General features: G+C 37.2%; 1 protein-coding gene across 1 annotated transcript in view; it reads left to right on the top strand.

Annotated features, from left to right (window-relative positions):
* The window catches only part of USP45 (ubiquitin specific peptidase 45), a 111079-nt gene that overhangs the window by 66317 nt on the left and 28238 nt on the right, over positions 1-16524 (top strand). Inside the window, exons 10-11 of the mRNA XM_075063853.1 lie at positions 13583-13664; positions 14686-14777. Coding sequence (XP_074919954.1) covers positions 13583-13664; positions 14686-14777 — 174 coding nt within the window. The remainder of the gene's footprint in view (positions 1-13582; positions 13665-14685; positions 14778-16524) is intronic.

Genomic DNA, 16524 nt, shown 5'->3' with positions numbered 1-16524 from the left:
GAAGGACGCACTGTGAGAGGACAAGGACAACACCAGATTTATGTTTGGATTGCTTGTTTGACAGATTTCTAATTCATAGGGACCAGAAATTTTGTAGGAATAGACTGCCATAATTGTGGTGTTTCTGAAACCTGTGGTAGTTTAGATCACTGTTTAATGTGGGAAGTATTTAAGTCTGATAGTGGTAGGAAGGGAAGTATATACTAGGAATTGTAAGCAAGCATTTGATATTGCACATCTAAAAGATACTGAATTTTTTTGGCATAGTCTCCTGTTGTTACCAAATGAAGCATACAAAATGAGAGTGTGTGTGTGCATGTGTATGTGTACCTCACAGAAAATGTGACACACTGAGTTTTTGGGTTTTTTTGTTTTTTTTTGTTTGTTTGTTTTTTACTCATTTACCTCTTGTTACTCCCCTAGCCCCGTTCTTGTATCTAATATCATGGATGCACAAAATAAATTAACTTTCCCTGTGGACGAGGAGCATCATAGGAGCAAGAATAGTGAATTTTGGCTGATTAAAACTCCCCCATTTATTTCAACAACTTGCTGTTTTTTCTCCCATGCACTTGAAAATGTTCAGCATGCAGTTAGATAATCTCTTTCCTTTTGAGGTGCTTTAATTGTAGATTCAGTGCTCGCCAGATAGCATTCAATTCTATATTTATATTCATTGAGACATTTGGAATTCATATTCCCCAGCTTTCCCTCCGACAGCGTGACAGGATATGTGTTTGTCTGAGTGCATATATTCCAGTAATTCTAAGTTCTCCTGTCTGGTATTAATTGCAGAAGATGGTATTGGATGCAACAGACCATGTAACAGTTATTTTGTTGACTTGGGGAATCCGTGTTCATGGTTTGAGTAACATTTTCCCTCCTTACTCATTTTTGGCTTTTTGCCTATCCATGGATGCATACTCCATATCACTTGATAGTAAGACGGTAAGTGAAATAATCTACCAAAAATAGCTGTAAATGAGAGTAGATGTTGTTTGGAGCACTGAGAAAACCCCTGTTTTCTCGATAGTGAAATTCTGTCTTTGCTTTGTAGAGGCTGAAGAAAAATGTTCTGTAGCAAATTCCTTGAAGAACTGATATCAAAATTGCTGCCATCTTTTATTGTTCTCATTGGGACTGAGACCACAAACTTCCTTAAGTTAATATGACCACTGCTTCCATTCTCCTGCTCCTCGTTGTGTTCCTCTCTCTCTTCTGACAGCATAGGGGGCTATTATTTTCTCTGAGGGCAGCTTGGCTTCACTCCTACTGGGAACCAAGGAAGGTGGTAACAGTTTCAAAAGAAGGCAATTCTCAGTGAGTTTCTCTGAAGAAGCTGGTTTTGTTCTTCAGCCTCTGCAGAAGGAGAAACTTCTAGTTATGAAAAATAACAGCAAAACCCCCATACCTACCATTAACTCTAAATTTATTTTTAGAAATGCATTTCTTTACTTTGCACCAGATCTACTGAATGGAGTGGTGTAGGAGGATGTAGAAATGGAGGGCTGGAGGCAAGGGAAACTATTGTGTGTGCATGGTAAAATGCAGAGGACAGAAGACCAGAGAAATGGGGAACTTGGGGCCTATATGTATAAGGGAATGTGGGGGACAGGCAGGAAAGGAAAAATAGGATAATACACTCTGACTTCTTTGTGCTGCTCTGGTGATGCAACGCAGCTGTAAATCTAGCTTAACTGGCCAATGTATTCTGCTTTGTGCTCTTCCAGTGTGTCATAAAGCTACCAGAGAAGACTGGTGAAACTGGCCTTAAAAGTTAAAATGATTTAAGATTGATATTACTTATCAACATTTCTGTACAACCATTAAAAATATCATATGGTAGCATTCTCTTTGGGCTTCTTTTTAGTGTTCATGTATGAAATTTTTAGGGATTTTTTAAAAATTTGCGAACAAAAACTAAGATGGAGTTACGGTAGATAATACATATCAGTAATACATTAATGATTACAGGGATATTGTAATTATACCAAAAGCAAGCATTACAAACCTAGGAAATTCAGAGTTAAGGTTAAACTTAAAAGAAATCCAAACATGTTAAGATATGGAATGCACAAACAACTTTAACTGTGCTCTGCAGTGGCACCATGCAATAACTGGATAATTATAATGAAGGCATTTTACTGTTTTTGGTCCCAGAATAGATTGGCTTTTAAAGACTCGTGAATTTTTTTCACACCTCTCAAGATATCATTACAGGGCAGAGTTAAGGTTCTTTGGGTGTCTGAACTGTGTACTTCCATATCTTAAAGTGTAGATAATCTAACAATTTTTAATTCAGCATCTCTATATTTTTTTAGAATCCTGGGTCTCTGCCATTCTTTTTTTACCATAATGCCAACTACATTCACAGGAGGCTGTTATCGTACCAATCACCACTTTTATTAACTTCTCCTCCTTTCAAACACTACTTGGCTACTTCTGTCTTTCTAGATAAAAATAACATCACTTCCATGAAGCATTTAGGAATTCAAAGACCATTCTGGATCCATCTGTTTGTCTGTTAATCATACTGTCATTTTGTGTGGTTTGTTTTTTGTTTCTAGGTCTTGTAAGATTGTTTACATATAGTTTTGGTACATAATTCCATTCCATTGTACAAGTACAGGAGCCTTTCACATTCTAAATGGTCAAGCTTCATTATTGGGAGCAATCAGGAAACCTTTTAAGGATTGTTAAGGATTATTAAGGGTGATTAAAGCTCTACCAAGTTCCAGATTAGAACTCCTCAGACACCACTTTCCTCTGTGTAAACTTTCAGCCACGGTCTTTTCCCTTCCTTCTGACTGTCCATGGAAGTAGCCTGTTTAAAGGTATTTACCTCTGCTGAAAACATTGGTAAATTGCTGCCTTTTCCTGTAAATACCTTTTTTCAGTTTATCATAAAGGTATAGAACATTACAGTATCCTGTTTTGTTCCCAAATCTAATTCACAGGAATCAGATCATTAACCTCCTTTCTGTCTGTCCAAGGGAGGCCTTTAGGCAGACTCTGGATATTGTCAGGGCTATGGCAGTGTGTCTCTATAGAACAAAAGTGCTTTTTAAATGGATGCAGAGGGCTCAAAAGTATGAAAATACTCTACATAAATCATAGTTAAATGGTCATTAATGTATATTAAGGGACCATTACCAGCATAAGGCTTGCCATAGCCACTTGCAGTAAGACCCACTCTTCTTAGAGGATGGCTTCCTTTTGGGCTGAAAAGGGAGTCTGCTTCAGTGGATGAGATCAGCGCAGTATCAGTGTAAAGCTTGATTCGTCCCTTTACTCATCATTACAGAGTGACTGTAAGAATGTCTGCACGTGCAGTCTTTGGAATTCTGGGAGCCAGTGACTTAGACCGTATTCCTTGCTTTCCTCCATAGCTAGCCTGCTAGGTTTCAAGATAAGTACTGCTAAGCAGGAGGTTCTCTTACAGAAAGGAAGATTTTGATCTTACTTTTTCTGTAGAAGCAAATCTGATTTGAGTTCTAACTGGAGGTGGCGTAATTTCCAGTTGCATTTTGTCTTATCACTTGGCGAGCTCAGGGTGGCTGCAGGGGGAGTCCAGCTGCCCATTAAAAATTGGTCTTTCCACACACCGTCAGTTTGCATTGATGAGACCAAATCTTCCTTCCTCCTTGCCAGTTGTGGAGATGGAAGGTTATTAAAGGGAACTAGGATGACAAGCACAGTGCAGCTTTCTCTCCCATGGAAAGCATTTGCATATGGTATATACATACAAGAAGGGAACAGAGAAGATTAACTTTGAGTTATAATTGTTTTCATTCTGTCTTAATCTAGAAGGACCAGATTCTGATATCTTTACGCTCGTACTATTGAGCCTGGGTAAGGATATTAGAATCTGGCCCTTACACTGTAAACTCTTAGGCTCACTCTTAGGGATGGAGTTTTGTGTCTTGTATGGGTCAGTCATAGGTTCAGGCCTTAAAAAAATATAAAAATAAAGCAAAGATGGTTGCCAGTTTGAAGAATTTTGGGTAACAGGCTAAATGGCACTAAAAAGAAATTTGTGTTGGCTTAGGTATCAGGATTCATTGCAGAAAGTTTCTCCATAGATGGAGTGACCAGGCAAACTGTGGGCTTTAGAGACTGATTCTAGGCACAGACATGAGGTACAGTGAGTCATGCAGAATAGGTCCAATGAAATCCTGGAATTAACTGATGACTTTTCTTTTTTCTCCTTATATTTAACTACTTTAGTTTCTGCCTGATTTTTCTCATTGTGTTTTTGTTTTATAGTTTGTTTGTTTTTGGGTGGGAGATAATTCTAAAGAGATGCTGGTTGGAGCTTTCCTTGGGGAAAGCGTCCTGGAACTGAACTCCTGCTCCTTCTACACGCTGTTCTCAGATCATGGTTACAATGCTCATTGAGGTAAATGTTTGCAGTAGAACAGTTGTTTGTGTATGGCAAAGTAACTCCCTGTGTAGCCATGAGCATGCAGGAGGTGAGGAGGAAAATACACAGCTGCAATTTTTTTCTGAAAAACAATATGTCTATGCTTCGGACATATTCTGTAGCTATAGTTTTAATGCCAGAGGGTGTAATAAGTGGTTAAAAGAATTAGCATGAGGAGGGATGGCAGAGCCATTTAAGAATATGCTATTCAGGCATATACAGATTTTCCTTCTGGCAGTGGTCTTGAAGAAAGCTTTTGGCAACTTTAGACTTGTGCATAGTTTGTTCTATCCAGAAGGCGATCAGTTAATGATTATATAGACCCTCTGCTGTGCTCAGTATTATATGCTGCTTTTGATCAAGTGATACAGATAATTAGGACTTGCAATAACAGCTCAACTCATGGCAGAAACTGACCTAGAATCCACATTTTGCCTGTTGCTTAAACACACAAATTCTTTTTTCTATATTTGGAAGCCAATATTTTTCTTGATCAGAGTATATCTAAAGCTTGTGCAGTTTCATGTTTGTTGTTTTTCAATTCAATACATTCTGGAATGAGTGTTGAAGCAGAGGACTGGCAAAATCGTTCCTCCAATAGTTAGATGACTCTCTTTTTTGTTTTTGTTTGAGAACTCTTCAAATACTACTACATGTCAGGAGTTACTAGTGGAATTGGGAAAGATTTCCAAAATGATTTGCAAGTTATGATAGCAGATAATAATCTGTGGTGAATAACTTTTGGGTGTTAAACTATATCTTCAAGAATTGTCTATTACTACTGAGGTTTCTTTGTAGTCTCTTGCTACCAGGTAACAGCAAAGAATATTACCAAGTATTCATACAATGGTTTGTGTACCTTGGGCCATGTAGTGGGTAAAAATTTCTGAAGAGACTGGGTCTACTGTGATAAGCATAGCATTAGCTAAGCTTAATAGGACTAACACTAATGCTTTTCTAGGTATAGAAGTGTCTGACTGTCTTGGAATTCTGTGTCCTCGTCGTCGTCTCCCTGCCCCCGCCCCCCCGATTTCTTGATATTATCAGAATTAGAAGAGGTGCCATTTATATTAAGACCCTTTTTGATACAGCCTAGGTGATTTAGTCAGATGAGCCGAACATGCTGTAGAATACAGCAAGATCAAAATCGCCTTTGTTATGAATGAATAATTTTATGTGATCCTCCTTGGCTTTTGATGACATATATAGATAACTTATTGCTATATTCAGTAACCACACACAAGATGCAATGTGTAACTTTTAGTATTTAGCCATGCTGTGAGATCATAATATTTTATATAACTTAGGATGGAGTTGCTTGAATTACTACTGTGATAGACCCAGGCCAGTTGGCACAGGAGAGTAGTAAAAGGTGGAGATATACTGGCCACTGAATAAGCAGTTTCTGTGCCTGAAGTACCAGACAGGCTGCCCAGGCTAAGAGAACCACCTGACTCCAATTAACTGTAAGAGTCAAGTGAGGCTGTAGGCACCTGCGCTCTAATAGGCCCCTCTGTTATGCTACACAGGCTCACTCCATTCGGCCAAGAGGGAGCCGAGAGGAACTAGTGTGCGACGAACTGGGGCAGCCAAGAGCATATGCAGAGGCTGGCAGTGAGTGGACACTGTGAGACTGGCAGGTCACGTTATCAGACTCAGAACGTTCTCCGTCGGCTCGGACAAGCGGTTGGAGGCAGCCGTGGAAGCTGAGACCAGTTGTGACTGTCGCACTACGTACAGGGGCAACTCTAGAAGCTGCGTTCACAGGGCCTAGGCTGGCACCCGGGTAGGGGTGGTCGCGGTTCCCCCCAGACCCCCAACTTCCTGATCAAAACGGAGGGAATTGCCTTGGTGGGCTTTACCAAAAGAGGAGGTCTCTGGGTTGTTCCGACCCACAGATAATCTTTGAGGCAGCAAATCCGCATAAGCACGGACCCACAGGTTAAGATCAACTGTCCACTACAGCTGAGCATGAGCTGCTCCTTCAGCTGTGATTTTTCCGAACTACAGTTTGCATCCAAATCCCATGGCCACTTTGAAATGTCAGGCGTCACAACACCAGACTTATTACCCTGCTGTTCCGACCGTCAACTTTTATGAGATTAGATGTGGCTAGGGTCAGCAAGTTAGTCACAATATTCTTGTGTCAGTCTGAGGCGTTTTATGTTTCTAAAGTGGAAGAGTTTCCTTTGGGAATTGCACTATCTGCCATTAACATTTTCAGAAGTGAATAGAGATTATGAGTTTCACTACATTAGAACACGTTCAGACGTGGTGTGCTGTGCGAGTGCTGTGGCATTACATGTGAGCACTTGCTAAAACTGCAGAACCGATGAAGAGCTATGCTGGCTCGACCAGTGGTCAGTTTCCTTCTTTTGGCACTGTCTTGAAGCCAGTGCTCAGGGGATTGAGGCACAGATAAATCATCAAGTGCATCGTCTGTTGCTTTCCCAGCTCTGCAACAAAGCGGAACACTTCGAGCATGTTTTGCATCCCTGTCCATCCTGGCTATAGCCATTGAGCCTATCTTTCATGAACTTATCTAGTTCTTTTTTGAACACTGTTATAGTCTGGGTTCCACAGATTGACTGCATCAATGTAAGATATACTCTTTTTTTTTTTTTTTTTTTTTTTTAAAACCTGCTGCCTATTAGAGATGACAAGGTTCAATCCATGGTATTTTGGGTCTGTGCATTGATTAAAATTTACTCATGCTTAATGGCCAAAATTAAAAAATTATTCGCAATTAATCACACTGTTAATAGAATACCATTTAAAAATATTTTTGTCTGTTTTCTACATTTTCAGATATATTAATTTCAATGTGTACAGTGCTCACTTCATATTTATTTTTGATTACAAATATTTGCACAATAAAAAACAAAAGATAGTATTTTTCAGCTCACTTAATACAAATACTGTAGTGCAATATTTTTGTCATGGAAGTTGAACTTACAAATGTAAAATTAATTACAAAAAAACCTGCACTAAAAAATAAAACAATGAAAAACTTTAGAGCCTGCAAGTCCACTCAGTCCTACTTTCTTGTTTAGCCAATTGCTCAGACAAACAGGTTTGTTTACATTTGCAGGAGATACTGCTTCCTGCTTGTTTACAATGTAACCTGGAGCCCCACCCCCTATCCACACTCCTGCCCCCTGACAGGTCCCCCCGGGACTCCCATGCTTATCCAACCCCACCCCTGTCCCCTGACTGCCCCCCAGAACCTCTGCCCCATCCAACCGTCCCATTCTCCCTGTCCCCTGGGACCCTCCGCCCCTTATCCAACCCCCGTGGCCCACTTACCATGCTGCTCAGAGCAGCATATCCAGCCACTGTGCTACCCAGCCGGAGCCAGACACGCTGCTCGGTGGGAGCGCACAACCCTGCCGCCCTGAGTTCTGTCGGTGTGGCTGCAGGGGAGGGGAACTATTTCTTTTGTTTGTCGTTTTTACAATGCAGATATTTGTAATCAAAAGAAATATAAAATGAGCACTATACACTTTGTATTTTGTGTTGTAATTGAAATCAATATATTTGAAAAAGTAGAACATCCAAAAATATTTTTTAAAATTTCAATTGGTATTCTATTGTTTAACAGCACAACTAAAACTGTGATTTATGCGATTAATGTTTTTAATTACAATTATTTTTTAATTTAATTTCATGAGTTAACTGCAATTAACTGCCATTATTCATTATATAACATTGAATAACTGATTATGTAACCAAAAATTATTTGGCTCATATTAGTGATTAAGAAGATTACCTGGTTTTCCAGAATGGGAATGTTAATTTAAGAACGTCCATCTCTATTGGTAACAGCATCATTTAAAGAAATTTAGCATAAATAGAAGATTACTGGGGTTTAGCAGAAATTATGTACCTTAGCAAATCATGAGACTTCATTTCTTCTCTCCTCCTCCCCCCCCACCCCCCCGGGGCAGGGGTTCCCAAACTTGGTTCGTGGCTTTTTCAGGGTATGCCCCCAGTGGGCTGTGAGACAATTTGTTTATCTGAACAACCATGGGTGCAGCTGCTTGCAGCTCCCAGTGGCCACGATTTGCCGTTCCCAGCCAATGGGAGCTGCGGGAAATGCGAGCGGCCGTACCTGCGGACGCTCAGGTAAACAAAGCATCTCGCAGCCCGCTGGGGGCTTACCCTGAACAAGCTGTGAACCAAGTTTGGGAACCCCTACCCCAGTACAAACTAAAATTCATATGGTGCATGGCATTTTTTTAATATATTCACCATCTTACCCATTCAGATGCCTTTCACTACATTCAGTAAGTTACTAATCAAAAGGTTGGTTGAGCAAGTAGGCTTGAAGCTGTCATAGCTAGATTATTGAAATATAAATGAGGAGGATGAGCTCTTAGCTTACTGTTACTTTCTAAGTAACTGTACTTGTGTAATTTCTGACCTGGAGTTGGTTACCATTTGGTCCAAGATGTTCATTCAGTCTCTAAATACATTTTTTCCAAATATTGTACGTATTATAACACTGAGTCTTGTATTCTATACATCAGCCTGAGGTTTTTGTCTTTTTTATGATGGTGGTGGTGGTGATGATTTTTTTATTTATTATTATTATTATTATTATTTTGGGAGGGTAGAGGAGGAGCACGGTAGCGGAACGGGGCAGAGTGTTTTGAAAATGCTTCCCCAGAGATCCTAAGTGGAAGCCATCAGAGTCATTTTGAACTTCTTTCTCGCTTCTTTTATAGGGCCCCTCGGTTTAAAGGGTTTCAACAACAGGATAGCCAAGAGCTTCTCCACTATTTGTTGGAAGCAATGAGAATAGAAGAAACAAAGGTAAAATCTTTGTATATTTTCAGTGAACTATCTTGAATTGACTGTAGATCAGATGTCACCTTTTCACACACTTTGTTTTCTCTGTTTAAAATCTACATATGAAATAACTACTAAGGCTTGTTTCTACTATTTTTCAAAAAAGCAACTTGATTACTGCATTTTCATTTTGGTAGTTTAAATTTGTTGATCTGGATACAGATTTCAGTTGATTTGTTGATGGGGATATCATAAATGGTGGTGGTTATAATTTTACAGTGACTTTGGAAGCACCATTTTAGGAGACTGATTCATCTATAATTTCTTAAAAAATATACTTTTTAAGTGGTAGGGTAAAAGTCATGTCCCTAGCTCATTTGGTAAAATCTACTTCAGGATAAAACTTCATATACTGCCCTACATCCAGGGAGCAATTAGTTTATGTTATAAAACTTCACTGAAACAAATTTGATTGGAAAAAAATTAAAGCAAAAATATTATCCAAGTTTCTAATGTCTTTTAGGAGTGTTCTAAGTGAAGAAAAATTGCTTGTTTTATAAATGAAAGTATACTTCCCATTACTTAACAAATCTAGATCCAGTACTAAAATAAATATATACACACACCACACCCACCTCTACCCTGATATAACATGAATTCGGATATAACGTGGTAAAGCAGTGCTTAGGGGGGCTGCGTATTCCGGCGGATCAAAGCAAGTTCGATATAACGCAGTTTCACCTATAACGCGGTAAGATTTTTTGGCTCCCGAGGACAGCGTTATATCGGGGTAGAGTGTTGTGTGTGTGGTGTGTATTGTGTGTGTGTGTTGTAACATTATATACACGTAAAGAAAGCTTTTTATATAAAAAGATATCTATACAGATTTAGTATTTATTCTTCATTTCTGCCCTTACTTCCTGTTTCCAGAAGTGCAGTCTTGAACCATAATACATCTGATCTTATTTGTTGAATCTCAGGTTACATCAATGTTTTGCTCTTTCTGACTCAGAGGAAAAGGTCTTTCTTCAGGTGTAATAGAAAATAACTTTTCCAAGGAGCATTTACTATAGTAGTGATCATTCAATATGCCCTTCTTCCACCCAAGCAAAATTTACTTATCTTAGTACTGTAATTACTATACTAATATCATGGACATGAGATCTGAAGCCACTCCTTGTACCGGTCTCTGGCACAATAAAGCCATTGAGCCATTGCCACATAGCGACTCTATGTTGCAGTATTTTTATGTATTTTGGACTTCATGGACTATTTTTTGACAATGTGCACATTGGTCATCATCAGTCTCATATTTTCATTGACTGAATGAAGTCTATAGACATTACTTTATAGCTATAATGTACAGAAGATATCTGGACAGTATGCTATAAATAAGTTTCACAAGTGATTGCATGAATTTGAAATGCATTGCTAATGTGCACACTCAAACCCAGTTTCATATCACACATGCTCCTGTTGCAAACTGAAACTTAAGTTCATGTAAACAATAGGCTGCATATAAAAACAGTGAACTATGAGAAGCTTCTCAGTCCTGACAATTGTAATGTCATAAAATAACCCAACTGAGCAAAACTATAAGGACAGCGTTTTTTATTCTTTACTTTACAGCCGGGGGGAAGAGTTTTTCAGAATGTTGTTGTGATGCATTACTGTGCTGTTCCATTGACTTTAATGTGGGTAGAGAGGTTTAAATCCTATTTGATGTACAAACTATAAGATATAAGGTTTGACAGTAAAGCAAGAGAATGCTGACTTAAACTAATATTCTTGACTCTCCCCCCATAATGAACAGATTAACAAAAATGACACATAAACTCCAGTGCCATCAGTGAACATGGCAGCATCATTAGTCTTTGTGTATTTTTATTTGTCCTATTAATGGTGGCTGTTTATTCACCATTATAGAACAATTGAGAAGTATTTTCTTTATACATTAGGTTGTACACGTATTCTGCCATCTCTGTCATTGGTAAGTGAAGTTGTCCCACCTTTTACAGCAATTAAACCCCTTTTCGCTAATGGTGCTTACTATAACAGTGATTCATCACCTCAGGCTATGCAGGAAGGACATTACTAGTAAAAGCTCTTTTTTTTTTTTGTTGTGTGTGGAGTTTTCTCCCCCTTTCTTTTTCGGGTCTGTAAATGGTCTGACAAACTGAGAATGTCAGATCTGTGGATCTGTTCAATCTTGTGAGCAATGACAGTTGTGCCAGTCAGATACAAGCAGTAGCAGCATTGTCTGTCATGGGAACTGCACAGCTGTTAATCGTGCTATTGTTATGGAGTGTCACTACCATGTGTTTTTTGATTGAAGAAAGCCTACAGCAATATGTCTGCCACCAGAATCCTTTAGAAATGATTATAGCCACTAACCTTCCTCTTTCATGCTGCTTTTAAATGTTTGCTTTTGAGTGTAAAGTAACAGCCATGATAAAATAGCAGCTAACCACTTCAGTGTACCTGTGATAGACCTTCTGTTTAGTTGAGCAGTCTAACTGGCACTTCTCTTACAAATTCTGATTAATTTTTTCAGTCAAAGCTATTTTGTCTTTTATGATATATATACTATATTCAAATAGGTGAGTGCAATCTCAAAATGCTTTTATAGCGCTACAAAGATTACCTTTTCACTATGCATTTAATTTGTTTTTATATCATATAAAACAGTTCTTCTGCAGCACCTTGAGGTTTTGTCTCCAATTTCTGGGCTTTCTGAAACAATACCGCATCATTTGGAATCCTGTTATTATTTGTTTCTGCATCCTTCTAAAAATACATTAATCTGTAAAAGTGGACCTTTAAAATAAGTCTGTCAGTACCACAATCCAAATTACACACTGTCTGCTCTTTCCAGCAATGTGTGCTGGAGATTGTTTCACACCAGGGTTAGAAGTAGCTGAACCCTGCTGCTAATTGATTAATGTCTGCTGCCATTGTTAGTAGCACCCTGACCATTCAAAGACTGTGTCTTTCTTTGACCTAAATAAATGGTTCAACGCACTAATCTCAACAAAAGGGGTTGCTTATGGCCCTAAACCCATTTATGGTATTCAACTTGGTGAATTACATATTGATTAGACCTTTTAGTATATTGTTGGCTTTAAGATGAACAAAGCGGAGCTTGGGGCGTCCGGACTTAATTCACAAGCCAGGTCACATACTCATAAGGTAGAAGTATGACTAGTCTGTGAGTAGATAGATGAACTGGAAATCGAACCTCGAAAGCTATCCTTCATCATACCATTTCCCAGTACATATGGGTTTGAGTGGGACATGACATGACAACTTATAACCATCTCAAATTTTAAAATATTTTTATACTTTAGAACTATGTTGTTAAAGTGATGATTATTTGTTAGTAGGTCTGCTATGGACTACATACAAAACTTTTGTAGCATCACAGCTTGTTTCTGGAATGGTACTGTACTTTGTTCTGTTTGTGACTTCCATGTGCCATTTAACAAATATAGTAATACAGTAAAACTTAGCTAATTTTCACTAATGAAATGGAAACCCATTACACATTACTAAGACTGTGAATAAGTACAGTACTTTTAAAAAGAGAGGAAAATAAAAACAGAGACATTTACTCTGGTCCTGTATTTGAAAGTATTGTTTAGTTTAATTGTTTATGCTATTCCACAGCATACTGGGGAAAAGTTAGTTATATATTCTAAAGAAATATTGAAACCTTAATAATATGAGACCTCACTATGGTAACTGCTGTTAATTTTTTGCTGAGAAGTGGGCAAAGCTTGTTGTTTTTATGTGCAAGCTGTAGGTACAGGTAATATAATTCTGTTGGATGCTATTTAGATGCAGTTAGTCTCCTCCAAAAATGTATTTTCAGAGTTCTACATTCTCTTCAGTACGTTCAGATAATCCTTATATAGGTTAATGAGCTTTCTGTACACACACTGATGTGTGACTAGATTGGTTATTATAATTGTTTTTAAAAGGTTGTATTGACTAGCAAATAAAATTTAAACCTAGTATTCTCTAAATGGAGTAACTGAAGCATGGTTAAGATATTTAGCAAATTTTACGCATTTTATATTCCAGTTAATCACCGCCCTGCAGAGCAATTTATCCTTTATAACATTATTTTCTTTCCTAGCAATGTTCACTTCATAATCCGCAATTTCTTGATAAATTCACTACCTATCTGAAATTTGCCCTCTTTGTGAGGGGAAAAATGCTTGATGTAGTTAAAACTAGAGTTATATAAACTTGTGTAGGTTTTCTGGAAATAACCAATAATTGTTGTTTCTAACAGTCTGCCAGTGTTTTTAGAGTGCCTATTACCCACTGAAAATACGTATTAAATATTTGGGTTTATAATTATAGCGTATACAGGCTGGTATCTTAAAAGCGTTCAACAATCCAACAACTAAAACTGCAGATGAGGAAACTAAAAGAAAAGTTAAAGGTATGTTATTCTTTAATACAATATTGTCTTGTTATTTATAGGGATTTATTTTTACGTTCTTCTTAGCAAATGAATTACTATTTTAAAAAAATAATAAATGTGCACGTTTTAAAATATAACTTTCAAAATTGACTGCCCTAAAGTATTGTAGATGGTTTTATAAGGCTTTTATTACATATTATTCTGGTGCCATCTAGTGCACATGTAAAGTATCGAAGTGTTATGTACTAAGCCTTTATTCTAGATACTGGAAACAGATTTCTTTTGTTAATCACTGTCATATAGGCATGTAAAACTTAGTTTTACTTTTACTTAAATATTCTGCTGCATCTTCAATCTTTCATTTAAGGCCACAACTATGGCATCGCTCATAAAGAAACCACCTTAATAACAACACAAAAAGAAGATAATTTATTATTTGAATCAGGACAGTATTTTCTAAACCTTAGCCTTTTATTTACATAATACTTTAACTTTCTGTGTACAGCAAGCAATTAGCTTCATTAAAATTCCAATGGTATTGTAATTGTTCTGAAAAATTAAGTTAATCCTTGCCAAATCTGTTGTAATTTGATCTTGATAATGTATTACAAATCTATTGAACAGGTTTTGGTTTTGAGTTGTACAGTTTTTTAGAAGCTATTTGTCATTTAGGAAATCAACCAGCAGATCTCCTGCCTAAATGCCTGCTACAGTGCAATAGAATATTATATCAATAGGACTTATGCCTTGCATTGTGTATTAAAATAAAAAACCTTTCTTAAAAGGAGATGCAGCATTATTCTGTTACTGAAGGAGGAGGGGGAGGGAGAAACTGAATTCTGTATTACTAAGCATTGACAAATATTAAAGTAAATGATATATTTTATTGAATTAATTTCTTTAGTGGTAGGAAATATTTTGAACATATTCCTACATTGTGGAACCTGTGTTCAGAATAAACCATAGAAAGAATTACGTTGTACTTGTACAGTGGCATTGGATCTGTTTTTTCACATTAAAAAAGGTAATGTTTTTTCAGCATATGGAAGAGAGGGTGTGAAGATGAACTTCATAGATAGGATCTTTGTTGGTGAATTGACTAGCACTGTCATGTGTGAGGAATGTGAAAATGTAGGTATTTTGGAATTCAGCTCGATGTGGAATAGAAATGTATTGTCAATTTTATACTATTTATTTGTAAAAAGATTTTATTGAAGGCTGCTTATTAAAAAGGACTATGTTGTCCTTAAAATATTATCCTTTCCACTCATACAAAGGAGTCATGTGACTTGGAAAAGATTTAAATGCTTTGTGTCTAGCTAATCTTGTTTGTTTCTAGCCAATCTTGGGATGGAGGTTCCAAATTCTACAATAGTTTGGGAACTACTGATCATGTATTTAAGGTGGCATTTTCGATATTTTTGAAAATTGAGCCCCTCTTCAGGAAAATGAAACCAGTCCACCCTCACTGCCCCCTGCAACTCTGTCATGTGTTGTTAAAGTCCTACTCATCTTAATGTATCCATTTTTCTTGCCCCCATGGGTAGTTCTTTGGGACATGGACCACACCTGGAAATTTTGATTTGATTAATGGGAGTGGGAAAAATATATGTAATCAGATTATGAAATTGATATTGATCTAAATGGTCTCTTATTTAAATACTTTTAGTAGTTAACTTGATGTTTTTATTAAACAATATATAACTTTAGTAACTTAGTATAGATCAGCATTTTATCAAAAATAAGTAATTTCCATAATCGTTAGAATTTCCTCTAGAGTCAAAAGGATGAAAATTTTATTATTCTGATAAATTTTCATGAATGATTGAATGTTGTGTTTATATTTGGTTTACAATATTATATTTCATATTATAGACATATAATAAACCCTTTCAGTCTGAATAATTAATCACAGTTCTTCAGTGCCTGGTAATCTTCCCCTTGTGTAAAGTGCAGAATATAATTTTAATATGTCACTGGTATCAATGAAGAACTTCATCTGCATACAATTTAGGAAGGTTAGAAGTTATATACCATATTACTGTTGCTTATTCTGCACAGGAATCAGGAATTTGCTGGCTACAACCACATTAAAACAAGATTCCAGCTCAGTTTCCTTTATCAGCGTTGGTAGGAATTTTTTTTGTATAGCACTGGTTCTTGTAAAATCCCTCTCCACAGAAGCCTTGCTGAAATCCTGCTGACCCCAAAAAATAAACGCATAAACAAACACCATTTAAATTTAAACATGGAGTGCTAGGACAGTTCTAATCCTGATTGATTATTTTTCTAGCATCCAATACGTTGGGTGCATCACAAAACAGGTAAAAATGTTTTCCTGGCTAAATTTAACATAACACCTACAAGTGAGGGTCATAAACATACAAGGGGAAAGGAATGACAAGGATGACAGTAATAAGAGAACATGGTTAGTCACTGGGTTGTATATAATTCTTGGTATTTTTTGTTTGTTTACCTTCCACTAACTTCTCATAAGCAAGGTGGCAAAAAATTTTTTAGAAGGGATTTGAATGTGGTGAGAAAGGGAGCTTAGTAAACAGGTTTTGGCAGGATATTTCAGGCGTAAGGTCAGCATGGAAGAGGGCACGAAGAGAAAATGTGAGAGAAAATATAGATAAAGGTGGATGACATATCTTTTATTGGATCAACTTCTGTTGGTGAGAGAGACAAGCTTTTGAACTATACAGAGCCTGAATAAGAGCTCTGTGTAGCTTGAAGGCTTGTCTCTCTCACCAACAGAAGTTGGTCCAGTAAAAGATATTACCTAAACTACCTTGTCTCTCTAGTATCCTGGGACTGATACAGCTACAACTACACTGCATATGTAGAATCTAACTCTGTCTATTCTACCATTCTT

This window comes from Chelonoidis abingdonii, chromosome 3 (genome assembly GCF_003597395.2).
Source record: "Chelonoidis abingdonii isolate Lonesome George chromosome 3, CheloAbing_2.0, whole genome shotgun sequence".
In the NCBI taxonomy this organism is placed as follows: Eukaryota; Metazoa; Chordata; order Testudines; family Testudinidae; genus Chelonoidis; species Chelonoidis abingdonii.
The sequence above is the reverse complement of the archived record's forward strand: the minus strand, read 5'-3'. Positions and strand labels throughout refer to the sequence as shown.